The sequence below is a fragment of the Neoarius graeffei genome, chromosome 16 (genome assembly GCF_027579695.1).
Source record: "Neoarius graeffei isolate fNeoGra1 chromosome 16, fNeoGra1.pri, whole genome shotgun sequence".
Lineage (NCBI taxonomy): Eukaryota > Metazoa > Chordata > Actinopteri > Siluriformes > Ariidae > Neoarius > Neoarius graeffei.
Genome location: NC_083584.1, coordinates 69,358,597 through 69,373,506, shown reverse-complemented (window position 1 = coordinate 69,373,506; position 14,910 = coordinate 69,358,597). Strand labels below are relative to the sequence as shown.

Sequence of the window (14,910 nt, the reverse complement as noted above, 5' to 3'; positions counted from 1 at the left end):
GTGAACGAGTAGAAGACATACAGACACAGGGACATACCATCAGTACTGCTGCTGGAGGCTTTGTTCCCCATCGTCCCTCCTCTCTTCTCTTGTCCTTCTCTTGCGCCTCTCTCTCCTTTTCCTAACTCCACAGCTAGTCTAACTATTCCCTTTCTTTTTTCTGCTCTTCTTTTCCCTCTCCTCCCACTCTCTCTGCCTCAGTTAGTCCTAAGTGATCCACCAGGAGTAAGAGATTTGATCTACAGGGATGAGTGGGCTGGCATTTTAGCTGTGTGCGTGCGCGTGTGTACATGCGCATCCCTCAGCAACCTGATAAAAATAACTCCACGTGAAAGTGCACGTTGCATTTACATGCTCATCATACCGGCTGCCGTTAGAGTGACAAGTTTTAATTTAATGTTGAGAGGAAAAATGTCAGAGTGCAGTGCCACCTAGTGGGCAGGAGGGTAGACCAGGTAACGCAAACCATACAAATAAAACTAAACTAATCAATCAATCTCCTTCCAAATGAACATGCAATGACCGATAAGAATTTTTGGCGCTCCAACTTCGTCATGGTTTCACCGTCACCTCAAGGCATGGGATGAGTCAAGTCAAATGAACATAACCTATAGGAAAAAAATTAGGATCCAGCAGGTACTCCACTTTGACATGTTGGTTATCAGTTTTATCTAGGCTTTAATCTCTGCAGTGAATAAAACACCAAAACATACTGTATATTACTGAATAAATACTATTCATTCAAAACATTTAAACTAAATACTGAAAGCCATCACAAATACTGTAACTTGATTCCTTAATGCACCTAATTCTTTCAGTGAGTTGAATTTATGTATTTCACTGTTGTTGCTAGCACGTCTGTGTGCCATGTTTACCCATGATCCCCCTCTGCATCACAATGCAATGACACAAACACGTGCTAATACAGAATCAGCCTCAGCACTATTCACCACTGTGTTCGTGTCTCTATACACACCGTATTCAGCTGGACTGCTTCCTGGATAAAAGTTTGGAGAACCAGCAACCTGGTACTGCTGAGTGGAAACGTATGAGGGGCGATACTGGGGGGAGGGAAAAAAAATTACAATTTGTAAGCAACAGAAAATAAACCTCTGTGCATTCAGATGATTATTAACCTAACTTGCAGAACAAAGTAAATGAGGCACTTAAATTTTTTCTATTATTTCTCTTTGGGGAAATAAGCTTTGGTGTCTGAACAGTAGCATCAGATTCCGTTTTTGAATTTTGACTGGGCTGAGAGTTCATCCTTGAGTCACTCCTTATTTTTAAAGAAATGACAATTGCAAATAAAAATAATATAAACTAGGGTTATCTCACCATTTTGATAGGCACAATGAAACAGCATGAACATTAAACCCAGAGGGATTAAGTTCAGGACTCACCTGGCCAGGAATGTAGTAAGCGGGCCCCTGCGAGTTAGAGAAACTAATTGGCTGTGGTGGGATCATCATCATCTGGGAGCCTGGCTGGAAGACATGAGGAGTGGGTGTCCCATGTGGTGGAGGGATGGGACGGGGGGCGGAGCTTGCCTGAGCTCGGGCCGGGTTTGTGGGTAACGTGGGCCGAACAGGGTAGTATGTCTAAAAAGAGAGATAATAAAACTTTTATAATTGATTTGCACTACTAATCTAAAACATCGGAGATGCTCTGTGCGTCTCTAAAGAACACTGAAACAAACACAGGTGAGTTCACAAGAACAGGCATCCATCAGATGGCACTTCTTGTTCATGCCCAGGTGTTCTGTCAATACCAAGAATGTGAAAAAAAAAAATTCTGTTTAATATCTTGGCTGATTCTTTGCTCATCATAAACAGTTAAATCAATTAAATCTATTAATGATTTAATTGATTTCTTAACCAATTCTTTCATGCATCGGATTCTTTAATATGTCTGTTGATTCTTAAATATGTCAGCTTCTTACATCAATTCGCTGAAGTAACTCATTCTTAACTGATACTTTATTGAACCGGATTCTTTAACATGCCTGACGTTTAACAGATTCTTTAAAATGCACCTGACGCCATTTGATTCTTGAAAGCACTGAACTCTTTAACTGATTATTTAATACACCTGGTACCTTAAGTCTTTAATGCACCAGACACATTAATTCATTTTTTAATGCAATTGATTCTTTGAGTCCTTAACACACCCGATCCTTTAATTAACTGATGACCACTCCTGATTCTTTAATTAATGCACCCACTACTTTAACTCTTACCACTGTAGACTGCTATTCCAGTCTCAGTGTAGTAGGGAAACCCCTTCTGGAAAAAGTGACAGTGGCAAAAGGGTTAACTGACTCTTTAAATGCATCAGATTCTTGCCTCGATTCCTTATTAATGCACCCGATTCTTTAAATAATGCACCGATTCTTTAGCCGGCTCTTTAATGCACATGCATGGTGCACATGCATGGTGCACGTGCGGTGTGTAACATACCTGTCGGGTCGGAGCTGTGGGGTTCATTGGAGGAGGAGTGGGTGTGGCAAAAACCATAGATGGGGGTGGAGTGGGTGAGAAGTTAGGCTGGAGATGAGAAACAGGAAGTGAATTCCAATGCAGTATGGGCACACCACACACGGTATGAGGTGACTAAATCGGTGATGAAACCTCTGACCAGCTCCATGTAAGAGGTGTTCTTTCAAATTAAAATGATACCGGTAACCTTATAGGTATCTTCTTTACCTGGGGCAGGTTAGGGGAGGGTGCAGGGAGGGGGGAAGAGGACGGGGGTCCTGGTACTTTATTCATTTCATCTGGATGCACGTCCAGGTCAGGCTCAGTCACCTACTGAGAAATGCTACACACACACACACACACACACACACACACACACACAAAATAAAATACAAAAGACATTAAGACAAATATTAACGATAACCATCTATGATCCAAGTCATCTGGCCTCAGTCAACATTTTCACAAGTTCCACTTGTGACACCATTTTTATTATTAGACACATTACTAGAGAAAGAGCAACACCCACTGTTTGTGCTTTTCATCAATTTAAAAGCAGCATATGATTGGACCCCAAGGGAGGCACTCTTTTGAGTTCTGGAGATCCACCTTCGGAGCCCAACACTCATCTCCATACTTAAAGCTTTATATAAATGGCACTAAAGCCTGTATAAAGAACTTAGAACATTATTGAAATACGTATGTAGGATGCCGACAAGGAGCTCTTGAAAGTCCTACTATCTTTAACATCTATTTGGACTTTGTGATGTGTTGCACCAAACATGAAATATCTCGAGTCTTTCCTGATACTGGAGCATGAATAGAATTCGCTATACCAAACAAAGTATCGCCTTGTTGTCTCCGTACTAGTATCTCGCATGGCATAATCAGAGTTTGAGTTTATGTATGCAGACGACATTGTGGTGTTTTCTGAAGACCTGGATGAGCTGAGAATAATATTGGAAATATATATGATAATACTTTCAGTAGATTTGGGTTGAAAATGTCCTACAAGAATACAGAAACCATGGCTTTTAATGTAGATGAGAGCATTAAAGAACAGGAAAGCCTACTAGCCATTAATGGAACGCCTATGAAGTGAGAAAATTCAGATATCTGGGATACCTGATCTCCAACCTCAACAACAAGTCATCAGATTTCCTGCATATCAGAATAGCATCAGCCTATGAGAAATGGAACGAGTTAAAGAACGTCCTCTCAGATTGCGAGACATACCTCAGTACCCATATAAGAATCCTAACAGCATGTGTCTGATAGCGCTTATTATACAGTGTCCAAGCATGGGAACTGACCACTGTGGAACTTAACAAGATCAACGTGGTCTGGAACAACTTAAGGAAAGTGATCTCTGGAGGATTTGCATGGAGGAATACACCATCAAGACAATGAAGAAATGGAGCTGATCCAGAAATTTCAGTGGATGGAGAACCTGATTGGGCATACAAGATATCCAATACTAGACTATGAGATTTGCCAAACGCAACCAATATCAGATTTTTGCCACATACAACATTTAAAAGTATATTGCATGTCTGCCGCATGAACAATGATTCTATTCAAAAGCAATTGTTATTTGACAAAAGATGACAGTGGCATAAGCTTGAGGAGACCCTGTCCATGGACAGGTCACAAGTACTATGTAGCATGATGCACAAAGAGGACTTCACACACCTGTTGGGTAACATTTTTCCACCAGAACCCAAGCGGGCGCACCCCAAGGCCAATCGCGTGCCATGAGGGAAAAACTGATGATACAGCTTTTTAATGGATAATATAGATATTGTATAGACAGTGTTTATTATAGATACATTATGGATATTTAGAATACAAATTTTTAGACATTGCGTATAATATAGGCATTGTACATTATGTATTGTATATACACTAGTTATAGTACAACCCCAATTCCAAAAAAGTTGGGATGCTGGGTAAACTACCAATAAAAACAGAATGCAATGATTTGCAAAATCACTGAAACCCGGTATTTCATTGAAAATTGTACAAAGACATGTTAGATGTTGAAACTGAAGAAGTTTGTTTTTTGAAAAACGTGCTCGTTTTGAATTTGATGTCAGCAACACGTTTCAAAAAAGTTGGGACAGGGGCGTGTTTACCACTGTGTTGCCTTACCCCTACTTTTAACAACACTCTGTAAATGTTTGGGAACTGAGGAGACCAATTGCTGTAGTTTTGAAAGGCAAATGTTGTCCCATTCTCGTCTGATAGACAATTTCAGTTGCTCAACAGTTTGGGATCTTTGTCATATTTTGTGCTTCATAACGCGCCAAATGTTTTCAACGTGAGACAGGTCTGGACTGCAAGCAGGCCAGTTTAGCACCCGGACTCTTTTAGTACAGAGCCATGCAGTTTTAATATGTGCAGAAAGCAGTTTGGCATTGTCTTGCTGAAAGAAGGAAGGTCTTGCCTGGAAAAGATTTTGTCTGGATGGCAGCATATTGCTCTGAAACGTGTGTATCATGTAGCGTTAATGATGCCTTTCCAGATGTACAAGCTACCCATGTCATGTGCACTAATGCACCCTCATACCATCACAGATGCTGGCTTTTGAACTGTGCACTGATGAGCTGGATGGTCCCTCTCCTCTTTAGCCTGGAGGATGTGGTGTCCATGATTTCCAAAAAGAATATTTACTTTTGATTTGTCAGATCTTGGGACAGTTTTCCACTTTGCCTCAGTGCATCATAAAAGAGCTCGGGCCCAGAGAAGGTGGCGGTGTTTCTGGATATTGTTTATATTTGGTTTTAACTTGCATTTGTGGATGCAGTAAGGAACTGTTTCCACAGACAATGGTTTTCTGAAGTGTTCCTGAGCCTATACAGTGATTTCCACTCCAGGCACGTGTCTGCTTTTAATGCAGTGTTGCCTGAGGGCCTGAAGATCACAGGCATCCAATGTCAGTTTTCAGCCTTGTCTCTTGCATACAGAGATTTCTCCGGATTCTCTGAATCTTTTAATGATGTTATGTACCACAAATGATGTGATCCTCAAATTCTTTGCAATTTTATATTGAACGTTATTCTTAAATTCTTGCACTGTTTGCCCACACAGTCTTTCACAGAGCGGTGAACCCCTCCCCATCTTAATTCTGATAGACTCCGCCTCTCTGGGATGCTCTTTTTATACCCAAATCATGTTACTGACCTGCTGCCAATTTACCAAATTAGTTTTTTTAAGCTTTACACAACTTTTTCCAGTCTTTTGTTGCCCAGTCCCAACTTTTCTGAAACATGTTGCTGACATCAAATTCGAAATAAGCATATATTGTATTGCTTTTTGAAAAAAAAAATACATTTAAAAAAAAAACCAATACAATTTCTCAGTTTTAACATTTGATCTGATGTCTTTGTACTATTTTCAATGAAATACAGGGTTTCCATGATTTGTAAGTGATCGCATTCTGTTTTTATTTATAGTTTACACAGCGTCCCAACTTTTTTGGAATTGGGGCTGTAGATTGCATATTTATATTGTGTAATGTCTATATTGTCCATATTGTACATTACATATATACATTTCTCTTCTATTACATATACATATCTTACATATACCCACACCTTTCCCCCCCTTCCCATATCACTAGAGACACTCCAGAACCAAATAGCCAGAACCAAATTCCTTGTGTGTGTCAACGTACTTTGCTCATAAGCATGATTCCAATTCCAAATCTGAGAATTTATGTGAGAACATGAGCAGTTATCTGAGGCTTGCTTAATGTTGAAATATACTAGGGAATCTCTCACACACGAGCTTGTTTGGAAACTGGAAGAACAACACTGCATGCTCCATCGAGACCTTTGGATCCACAGCCATGACACACCAGCATGATAGTGAGCTCAGGCATTGAGTTCATGCATCATCATGTGTCAAAAATCAGTTCTACCAAACACACACACACTAACACAGTGAGCTTATTCTTATTAACAGTGTGGAAAATCATCATGATAAACAGGTAAATCTGGGGTTGGATGTGGAAGTGAAAGCCTCGATTTATTTTAAAATTTTGCTTTACCCTTTTTTTTTTTTTAATTTCCGCAAAAGTATTAATATGCAACGCAGCAGCAATAATAAATCTGGTAAAGTTAATTTAACTTGTTTTATTTTATTTTTTAAACAAACACAAAAGTTCAGAAGACTAAAACATTACAAATTACTTTGTTTTTTGGTCCATTTCTTTTAATGAACTTGACACATGAGGAGAGATCTGGCAGTATGACAAAAATACATCATGATACTTGACAACAGTTCAGTACATATGGATCCCAATATTTGGATTTGCTGAAAACCTGCATTTATGAATGATTAAACTTCTCCATTTCCAAATCCTCATTTTTAATTAGTCTACTAAAAATAAAACTACATAAAACTAAGACTTGAACCATTTTAAAGATTCAGTACAAAAAGTTAACATCAAATCAACCACTTCCAGCCTTACATTAAATGTCTTGTTTTAAGACATTACAGTATCTCAGAAGTGTGCTGGTTCATAACTGATCATGATATAGTTATATTGCCCAGCCCTCACTGCATTTCAGTGCTCACAGAACTGTAATGCATCACGCACAATAAGACAAAGTGACGTATTGAGACAGGTTTATCCCAGTAGTGATGCAAATAGGGGGATTATGGGCAAGTGATGCTCCTCCAAAATCCTAACACACGTCTCTACAGCACTGTGCATCGGTCACTAACTAGGTGAGAAGGCATGTCCATTGCAGTACCAGGAAACATGACAAAACTGTGACGCTTTTATCAGAGATTGCAGCACAATATTACCAACAGAAATCTTTAATCTATTATGAGCATCTGAAAAGTTAAGAGACCGAAGCGAAAGAAGTGTCAGCTCTTTGTCCCTGTTGACATGAAATGTAGCTCATATGACTACTTTTATAAGTTATAAACAGTGCTTCAGTTTATGTTAATAAGCTACAAAGTGTTGTAGTTGGATGAAAATTGGATTTCAGAATCCTCATGCAATGGGCGGAGCTTATTACTGTATGTATTGTCTTTGACGATTCAACATTCACATTTGCCTTTCACCCATCTCTTTCTGTGAAGAAAATGTGAAAAACCAACAGTCACCCATTTGTTAAAAATTAATACCCAAAAGGAGGTTTCTCGAAGCCGGAAGTAAGTCATATGTTTTGTGCATTCTTCTCCTCTCACTCTTTTTTTGTTTACTTTGTTGTTTCTCTTTCATTTTCTGCCCCCTAGTGGCACAGTTGTGTCACTGCAAGTATGGCCTAAAGCATAATCCGCACAAAGTGTGATTCAGAGGAAAAGAATAAACAGAGAGAGAGAGAGAGAGAGAGAGAGAGACAGAAGGACAGTGTATACCATCATATAATTAAAAAGCAAAAATTACAAAGAAAAAGGCAAGAAAGAAGGACTGAAAGAAGAAAAAGGAGCAGACAGACCGAAGGACAGAACAAACCGTTAGATTGGTTGTGAGACACACACACACACACACACACACTCAGATCATGCTGAGCGCTTTAAAAAGAGAAATAAAGCCAAAAGGAATAAAGGAACGAGGACCACGTGACCAGCCTCACGCACAGCAAAACCACGCGCAGGTTGAAAGCCGGCAGAGTCCCTGAGCCGATTGATTCAATTAAGTGAACCGACTCTTCTGAAATGAATCAATCGTATCTGATTCAACGTTGTACTCTTTATACAATATACTCAAATTGTACAATCTTATATTATCTTAACTAGATTGTATAATCTAGTTTTGTTAACTGAACCACAATTAAAATAAGATAACATGGGCTGCTCAAGGTGAACAGAAATGCAGATTGATGACATTTGAGGTTTATTACTCACTGAAGCCCCTCCAACTTCAAACTAAGATCCAAAAAAGACAAATCCCTCATTTCAAATGGCCATTACTGATCAAGGCCTACTAGGACAAGCTATACATGTACAGATGACACAAAGTGGAAGCAAAACGCACACAACAATTTTAGAGATTTCGCTTTTTTACTGAGGACTCTCTGCACATCTGAATCACTTTCATCATACTTAACCAAAGAATGCAATTTAAATACTCACATTATGTGAAACAAATTGTGTTTCTCTGCATTTAAACAGTTATTCCTCGTCACACTGTACGAGATCAGAATAAACTGCTGTGAACCCTAACATTATGCGACAGCATGTACCGCCATGTCAGATTACACGATGAAGATCCTCTAACGAAAGACATGTGATTAAAGAACATGACTACACTAATTACATCAATCAATGTGATCCAGAAATCAGCTTGTGAACAAAATACACACACCACCTTGAAAGTGATCTTGAGGTAATAAGGAGATTTTTTTTCCTGTCCATAATCATGTTTCTTTAAGCTTCTCCATCACCGTATCTGTCAAAAAAAAAAAAAAAAGTTTCCTGATCACCTTTGCTCGCAGTGCAAGCGGGTCTCATTATGCACTCATCACCAAATAATTTTTATGATAAAGATTGTATAGTGTACAGTTGGTTTTGTGTAATATCACATTAGCATTGAAAAGACCACATATTTACAATCCATAATGTTCATCCTTTTTCATTATATTTTCTGGGAAACAGTGAATTAAATTTCAAAACATGATGTAAAACATGGGGCGGTACAGTGGTGTAGTGGTTAGTGCTGTCGCCTCACAGCAAGAAGGTCCGGGTTCGAGCCCCGTGGCCGGCAAGGGCCTTTCTGTACGGAGTTTGCATGTTCTCCCCGTGTGGGTTTCCTCCGGGTGCTCCGGTTTCCCCCACAGTCCAAAGACATGCAGGTTAGGTTAACTGGTGATTCTAAATTGACTGTAGGTGTGAGTGTGAATGGTTGTCTGTGTCGATGTGTCGGCCCTGTGATGACCTGGCGACTTGTCCAGGGTGTACCCTGCCTTTCGCCCGTAGTCAGCTGGGATAGGCTCCAGCTTGCCTGCAACCCTGTAGAACAGGATAAAGCAGCTAGAGATAATGAGATGAGATGATAATAATAAAAAAAAACTCAATATATAAAGCCACAAAGTTCGATTAAATTGACCTTTTGAATCAGTTCATTCGACTCCTAAAAAAGAACCGATTCAATACTCGATTCACCGCTAGTCACAAATTTACAGAATGAATAAGCCACAAATCCGTGTTCTTCAAATCAGTGCGTGTCATACGGAATACTGCCAATAAACTACACAATATTAGGAATTAAACGGTACTCGAGTTTAATCCAACAGCCTCGTTTCAACTGCTAACGTGTTAGAAATTATTTATTAGCGAGCTAGCCTTGAATCATGGCCTTGATTTGGGTTAACATTACACTTGTCGACGTGTCATGCTGAGAAAAACCAAAAAGTGCGAAAGAGGAACACACAAAAAAGTGGGATGGTATTGAAATATCAGGGAGAGACAACGTTATTCTGTTGTAATGCCAGTGAAAAACAATAAACAAACGCAAATTAGACAGGAGCTAAGTCAGGGCAAACCATGACAACTAAGTTAGCTAGCTAATGGAGTAGATTAGCATGATCAGTTAGCTTCGGTTTGTACACGAAACGCACACACAATTAGACTTGAATTTAAAAGGTGACAACTGTAGAGTCAGATAATACTAAGTCATATGTACTCAAAACCGATTCGGTTTGAAATGAGACCAAATACTACTCATTTTAGGTCGCATTTAAAACTTAGAGTTTATGCTAATCGACCAGGCTTCGCCACACAACTCACATCGACTATTAAACTGGAAATAATTATTTATTTGAGAGAGTGATGAGCATTATAAGCAAGAAAAAAAAACACAGCAAAAAGTTATTACTGTGACATGTACACTTGATACAAACAGGACCAGATAGCAAGCATTAGAGAGCGAAATAAAACGACAGTATGTGAGAAATGAGACAGTGTGTGTGGATTGAATTAAAAGCTTTAGTAAAAAAAAAAAAAAAAAAAAGTGTCATTTATTCCCTGTCTGACTGGTCATTCTTGTTCTTCCCTAATATTAATATGCCTCCTTGGGTTAGGTTATTGTCCAGTTATAATTCAGCTGTATTTCAAGCCAAACCGCACTGAAGTGTCATCTAAATTAGAGAACTTACTAAAAGAAAGAATAACAAATCAAGCGTCTAAATGTCAACATAAACGCGTTAAAAGGGTCAATCACGTGACAGACGATCATCTAAAAAGGATACTGAGAATAATGATGATAAATAACGCTGATTATTAGATTACTATCGGATCATTATTCTCCTGCGTTAGAAAACCAAAAGGGTATGACATTAGTTTCATAGTATAAATCACAGCGATTTAAAAAAAAATAAATAAATAAGGGATTTTTTTTGTTTGTTTGTAGAACATTTGAAAATCCTGTCTTTTTTATCTTGTGGACAGTGTGTGTGTGTATATCTTGCGAAATAACCGGAAGGCAACAAAACAGAGAGAGAGAAGTTTACATATAAATAAATGAACACAGCGAGAGCTCCTAATAATAATAATAAATTTCTAAAAACATATCTATGTTTATCCAAATATCATACCATATAATAATATAATATCCAACCAAACACCATTTTAAAATTACAATAATTCTAACTAAATAAAAAAAAAAAAAAGACAGACAGTAAAGAATATAGCTTTACCTTTCCCCTTCAGTCCGTAAACCGGACAGACTGATTCCTCTTTCCGGAAGCCGGCGCATAAAACTTCCGGTTTAATCAGGCAAGGAATTCCGTATCACGTGTCACTATAGGACCCCATATATATAATCGAAGAAGTATGAGCAACTTTGCAGTTTAATACAGAAGTGTTAAATACATTACAGGCCATTTTTATAATTTCAAAAGTGTGAATTGAGTGCATGTGTAATGCGTTATTACCCTTTTAAAAGAAATAAAACGTGGTATAGAGTCTAGTACCCCAAAATGTCATATTTATGGATATGAAATTTAGTAACTTTTACTATAAGATTACATGTGCATGCATGGGACCAAATACCGCATTTCCAAATCAAATTCAAAGTGAAATTAAAATTTATTTGTCACGTACACAATCATACAGAGTACGACATACAGTGAAATGCTTATTGTAATGCTCCACAGGTCGTGAAGATAGTTGGGGGGGATAAGGAAAGGAAGTAAAATAGAATAGTACATAGCATGATGGAATGCTCTGCAGAATATACCCAATACAAAATATATATATATATATATATATATATATATATATATATATATATATATATGCAATATACACACTGCAGAATATACAATCTACAGAATATGTATAAATATATTGCACACAAAAAATTTGAAATATATTGCACTGTAACAAATATATTGAATTACAACCCCGATTCCAAAAAAGTTGGGACAAAGTACAAATTGTAAATAAAAACGGAATGCAATGATGTGGAAGTTTCAAAATTCAATATTTTATTCAGAATAGAACATAGATGACATATCAAATGTTTAAACTGAGAAAATGTATCATTTAAAGAGAAAAATTAGGTGATTTTAAATTTCATGACGAAAACACATCTCAAAAAAGTTGGGACAAGGCCATGTTTACCACTGTGAGACATCCCCTTTTCTCTTTACAACAGTCTGTAAACGTCTGGAGACTGAGGAGACAAGTTGCTCAAGTTTAGGGATAGGAATGTTAACCCATTCTTGTCTAATGTAGGATTCTAGTTGCTCAACTGTCTTAGGTCTTTTTTGTCGTATCTTCCATTTTTTGATGTGCCAAATGTTTTCTATGGGTGAAAGATCTGGACTGCAGGCTGGCCAGTTCAGTACCCAGACCCTTCTTCTATGCAGCCATGATGCTGTAATTGATGCAGTATGTGGTTTGGCATTGTCATGTTGGAAAATGCAAGGTCTTCCCTGAAAGAGATGTCGTCTGGATGGGAGCATATGTTGCTCTAGAACCTGGATATACCTTTCAGCATTGATGGTGTCTTTCCAGATGTGTAAGCTGCCCATGCCACACACACTAATGCAACCCCATACCATCAGAGATGCAGGCTTCTGAACTGAGCGCTGATAACAACTTGGGTCGTCCTTCTCCTCTTTAGTCCGAATGAGCCTTGGCCCAGAGAAGACGTCTGCACTTCTGGATCATGTTTAGATACAGCTTCTTCTTTGGACTATAGAGTTTTAGCTGGCAATGGAGGATGGCACAGTGAATTGTGTTCACAGATAATGTTCTCTGGAAATATTCCTGAGCCCATTTTGTGATTTCCGCTACAGAAGCATGCCTGTATGTGATGCAGTGCCATGTAAGGGCCCGAAGATCATGGGCACCCGGTATGGTTTTCCGGCCTTGACCCTTACGCACAGAGATTCTTCCAGATTCTCTGAATCTTTTGATGATATTATGCACTGTAGATGATGATATGTTCAAACTCTTTGCAATTTTACACTGTTGAACTCCTTTCTGATATTGCTCCACTATTTGTTGGCACAGAATTAGGGGAATTGGTGATCCTCTTCCCATCTTTACTTCTGAGAGCCGCTGCCACTCCAAGATGCTCTTTTTATACCCAGTCATGTTAATGACCTATTGCCAATTGACCTAATGAGTTGCAATTTGGTCCTCCAGCTGTTCCTTTTTTGTACCTTTAACTTTTCCAGCCTCTTATTGCCCCTGTCCCTACTTTTTTGAGATGTGTTGCTGTCATGAAATTTCAAATGAGCCAATATTTGGCATGAAATTTCAAAATGTCTCACTTTCGACATTTGATATGTTGTCTATGTTCTATTGTGAATACAATATCAGTTTTTGAGATTTGTAAATTATTGCATTCCGTTTTTATTTACAATTTGTACTTTGTCCCAACTTTTTTGGAATCGAGGTTGTATTATACACACAAGACACTTTTTCCATGGAATAAAAACATGTATTCCATTCCCTTCTAGCAGGTGTCATTCATTTGGGTCGATAGCATGCAATATTGTTAGCATATCGCTTATCCTACGTGTATTACATCATTCTACCCAATGGAGAATAAGCGTTGAATATGGCTTATGATACTGCATGGTTGTCTAGACAACATGATGTTACACGTTGAAGACGTAAAACTTCCATGCTAACGAGCAACCGTCACAATTTGTAAACAAAGATGGCCACCAGGTTTGTGTCGTTAAATACAGAAGATTTTGAGAGAATTTTTAAAGGGAAAGATGCATTGAACACCCGAAAGGAATGTGTATGTATAATAATAATAATAATAATAATAATAATAATAATAATAATATTATTGGCTGAGTTTTTTTCATGGTATATCAGATATATTCCATTCAGCTAGCATGATATTGAACTCATCTTTGACTCGTTCAATATATCATGCTAGCTGAATGGAATATATCTGATATACCACTCAAAGACAGACAATATTTTTTAAATATATATTGCACTGTAATTAGGTTGCACAAAATGACAATATTATTTAAATATATATTGCATTGTAATTAGGTTGCACAAAAAGGTACAATTGCAATAGAAATGTACTGTATATATTGTACTTTAATTAGATGAAATTACATGAAGAGGATGTAGGTGATGGGGGAATGAGGGTGAAGTGGTAACAATACCGAGTAGTTGTCCGTTGTTGTCCTTAATTGTCCATTATTGTTATTGTCCTGATTAAGAACCTGAATGGCCTGAGGGAAGAAGCTCCTCCTCATTCTCTCGGTGTTGGCCTTAAGGGAGTGAAAGCGCTTCCCTGACCTCAACAGAGAGAAGAGTCTATGGTTGGGATGGCTGAGATCTTTCATTATCTTCCTGGCCTTGGTCTGGCACCGACTGGTGTAGAGATTGCAGATTGCAGGTCAGGGAGCTCGGTGTGGATGATGTGTTCAGCTGATCACACTACTTTCTGGAGAGCCCATCTGTCCTGCTTGGTGCTGTTCCCAAACCAAGTGGAGATATTTCCTATCAGGATATTCTTGACAGTACTGGAGTAAAAGTTCCTCAGCACCCTCAGTGGAAGACAGAAGTCTCTGAGACACCTTAGACAGAAAAGACACTTGTGGGCCTTCTTAACCAGGGCCTTCTTAACCAGGGCATTCCATGGTAAGTTAAAATCATTTGCAGAACCTCTCTGAAAAACACCATAGTGATGAGAGCCTCCTGTATAAACATTGAAATAAATAAATAAACAAACTTCAGTAAATTCTTTATTTTGGTGGGAATACACCCTGAATGGGAGGTTATAGTTCATCACAGGGCATCTCTCACACACACACACACACACACACCAACCAAGGGACAATTTATCTCTTGTTTATCTACTCCACCAAGTAGAATACTTTTGGACAGTATGATGGAGAACCCAGAGGAAACTCACATTGGCATGTGGAGAACATGTGAAACTCCACAAAGACAGTAACTCCGAGCTCAGGATTGAAGCTGGAACCCT

The 14,910-nt window shown here is 38.4% G+C and overlaps 1 protein-coding gene across 5 annotated transcripts in view; it reads right to left on the bottom strand.

Annotated features, from left to right (window-relative positions):
- Nucleotides 1–11,176, bottom strand: part of LOC132900985 (eukaryotic translation initiation factor 4 gamma 1-like) — a 46,619-nt gene extending 35,443 nt beyond the window's left edge. For 2 of the 5 annotated variants that reach the window (XM_060943395.1, XM_060943398.1), the window contains exons 1-6: nt 11,132–11,172; nt 8,806–8,886; nt 2,706–2,820; nt 2,460–2,546; nt 1,404–1,601; nt 977–1,061 (exon numbers count right to left, since the gene is read on the bottom strand). In XM_060943395.1, the coding sequence (XP_060799378.1) occupies nt 977–1,061; nt 1,404–1,601; nt 2,460–2,546; nt 2,706–2,771 (436 nt within the window). In that variant the 5' untranslated portion in view covers nt 2,772–2,820; nt 8,806–8,886; nt 11,132–11,172. Of the gene's footprint in view, nt 1–37; nt 536–976; nt 1,062–1,403; nt 1,602–2,459; nt 2,547–2,705; nt 2,821–8,802; nt 8,887–11,131 lie in introns of those variants that run through there. The other 3 variants (XM_060943397.1, XM_060943396.1, XM_060943399.1) reach the window with 3 other exon arrangements.
- Between the last annotated feature and the right edge of the window lie 3,734 nt (nt 11,177–14,910).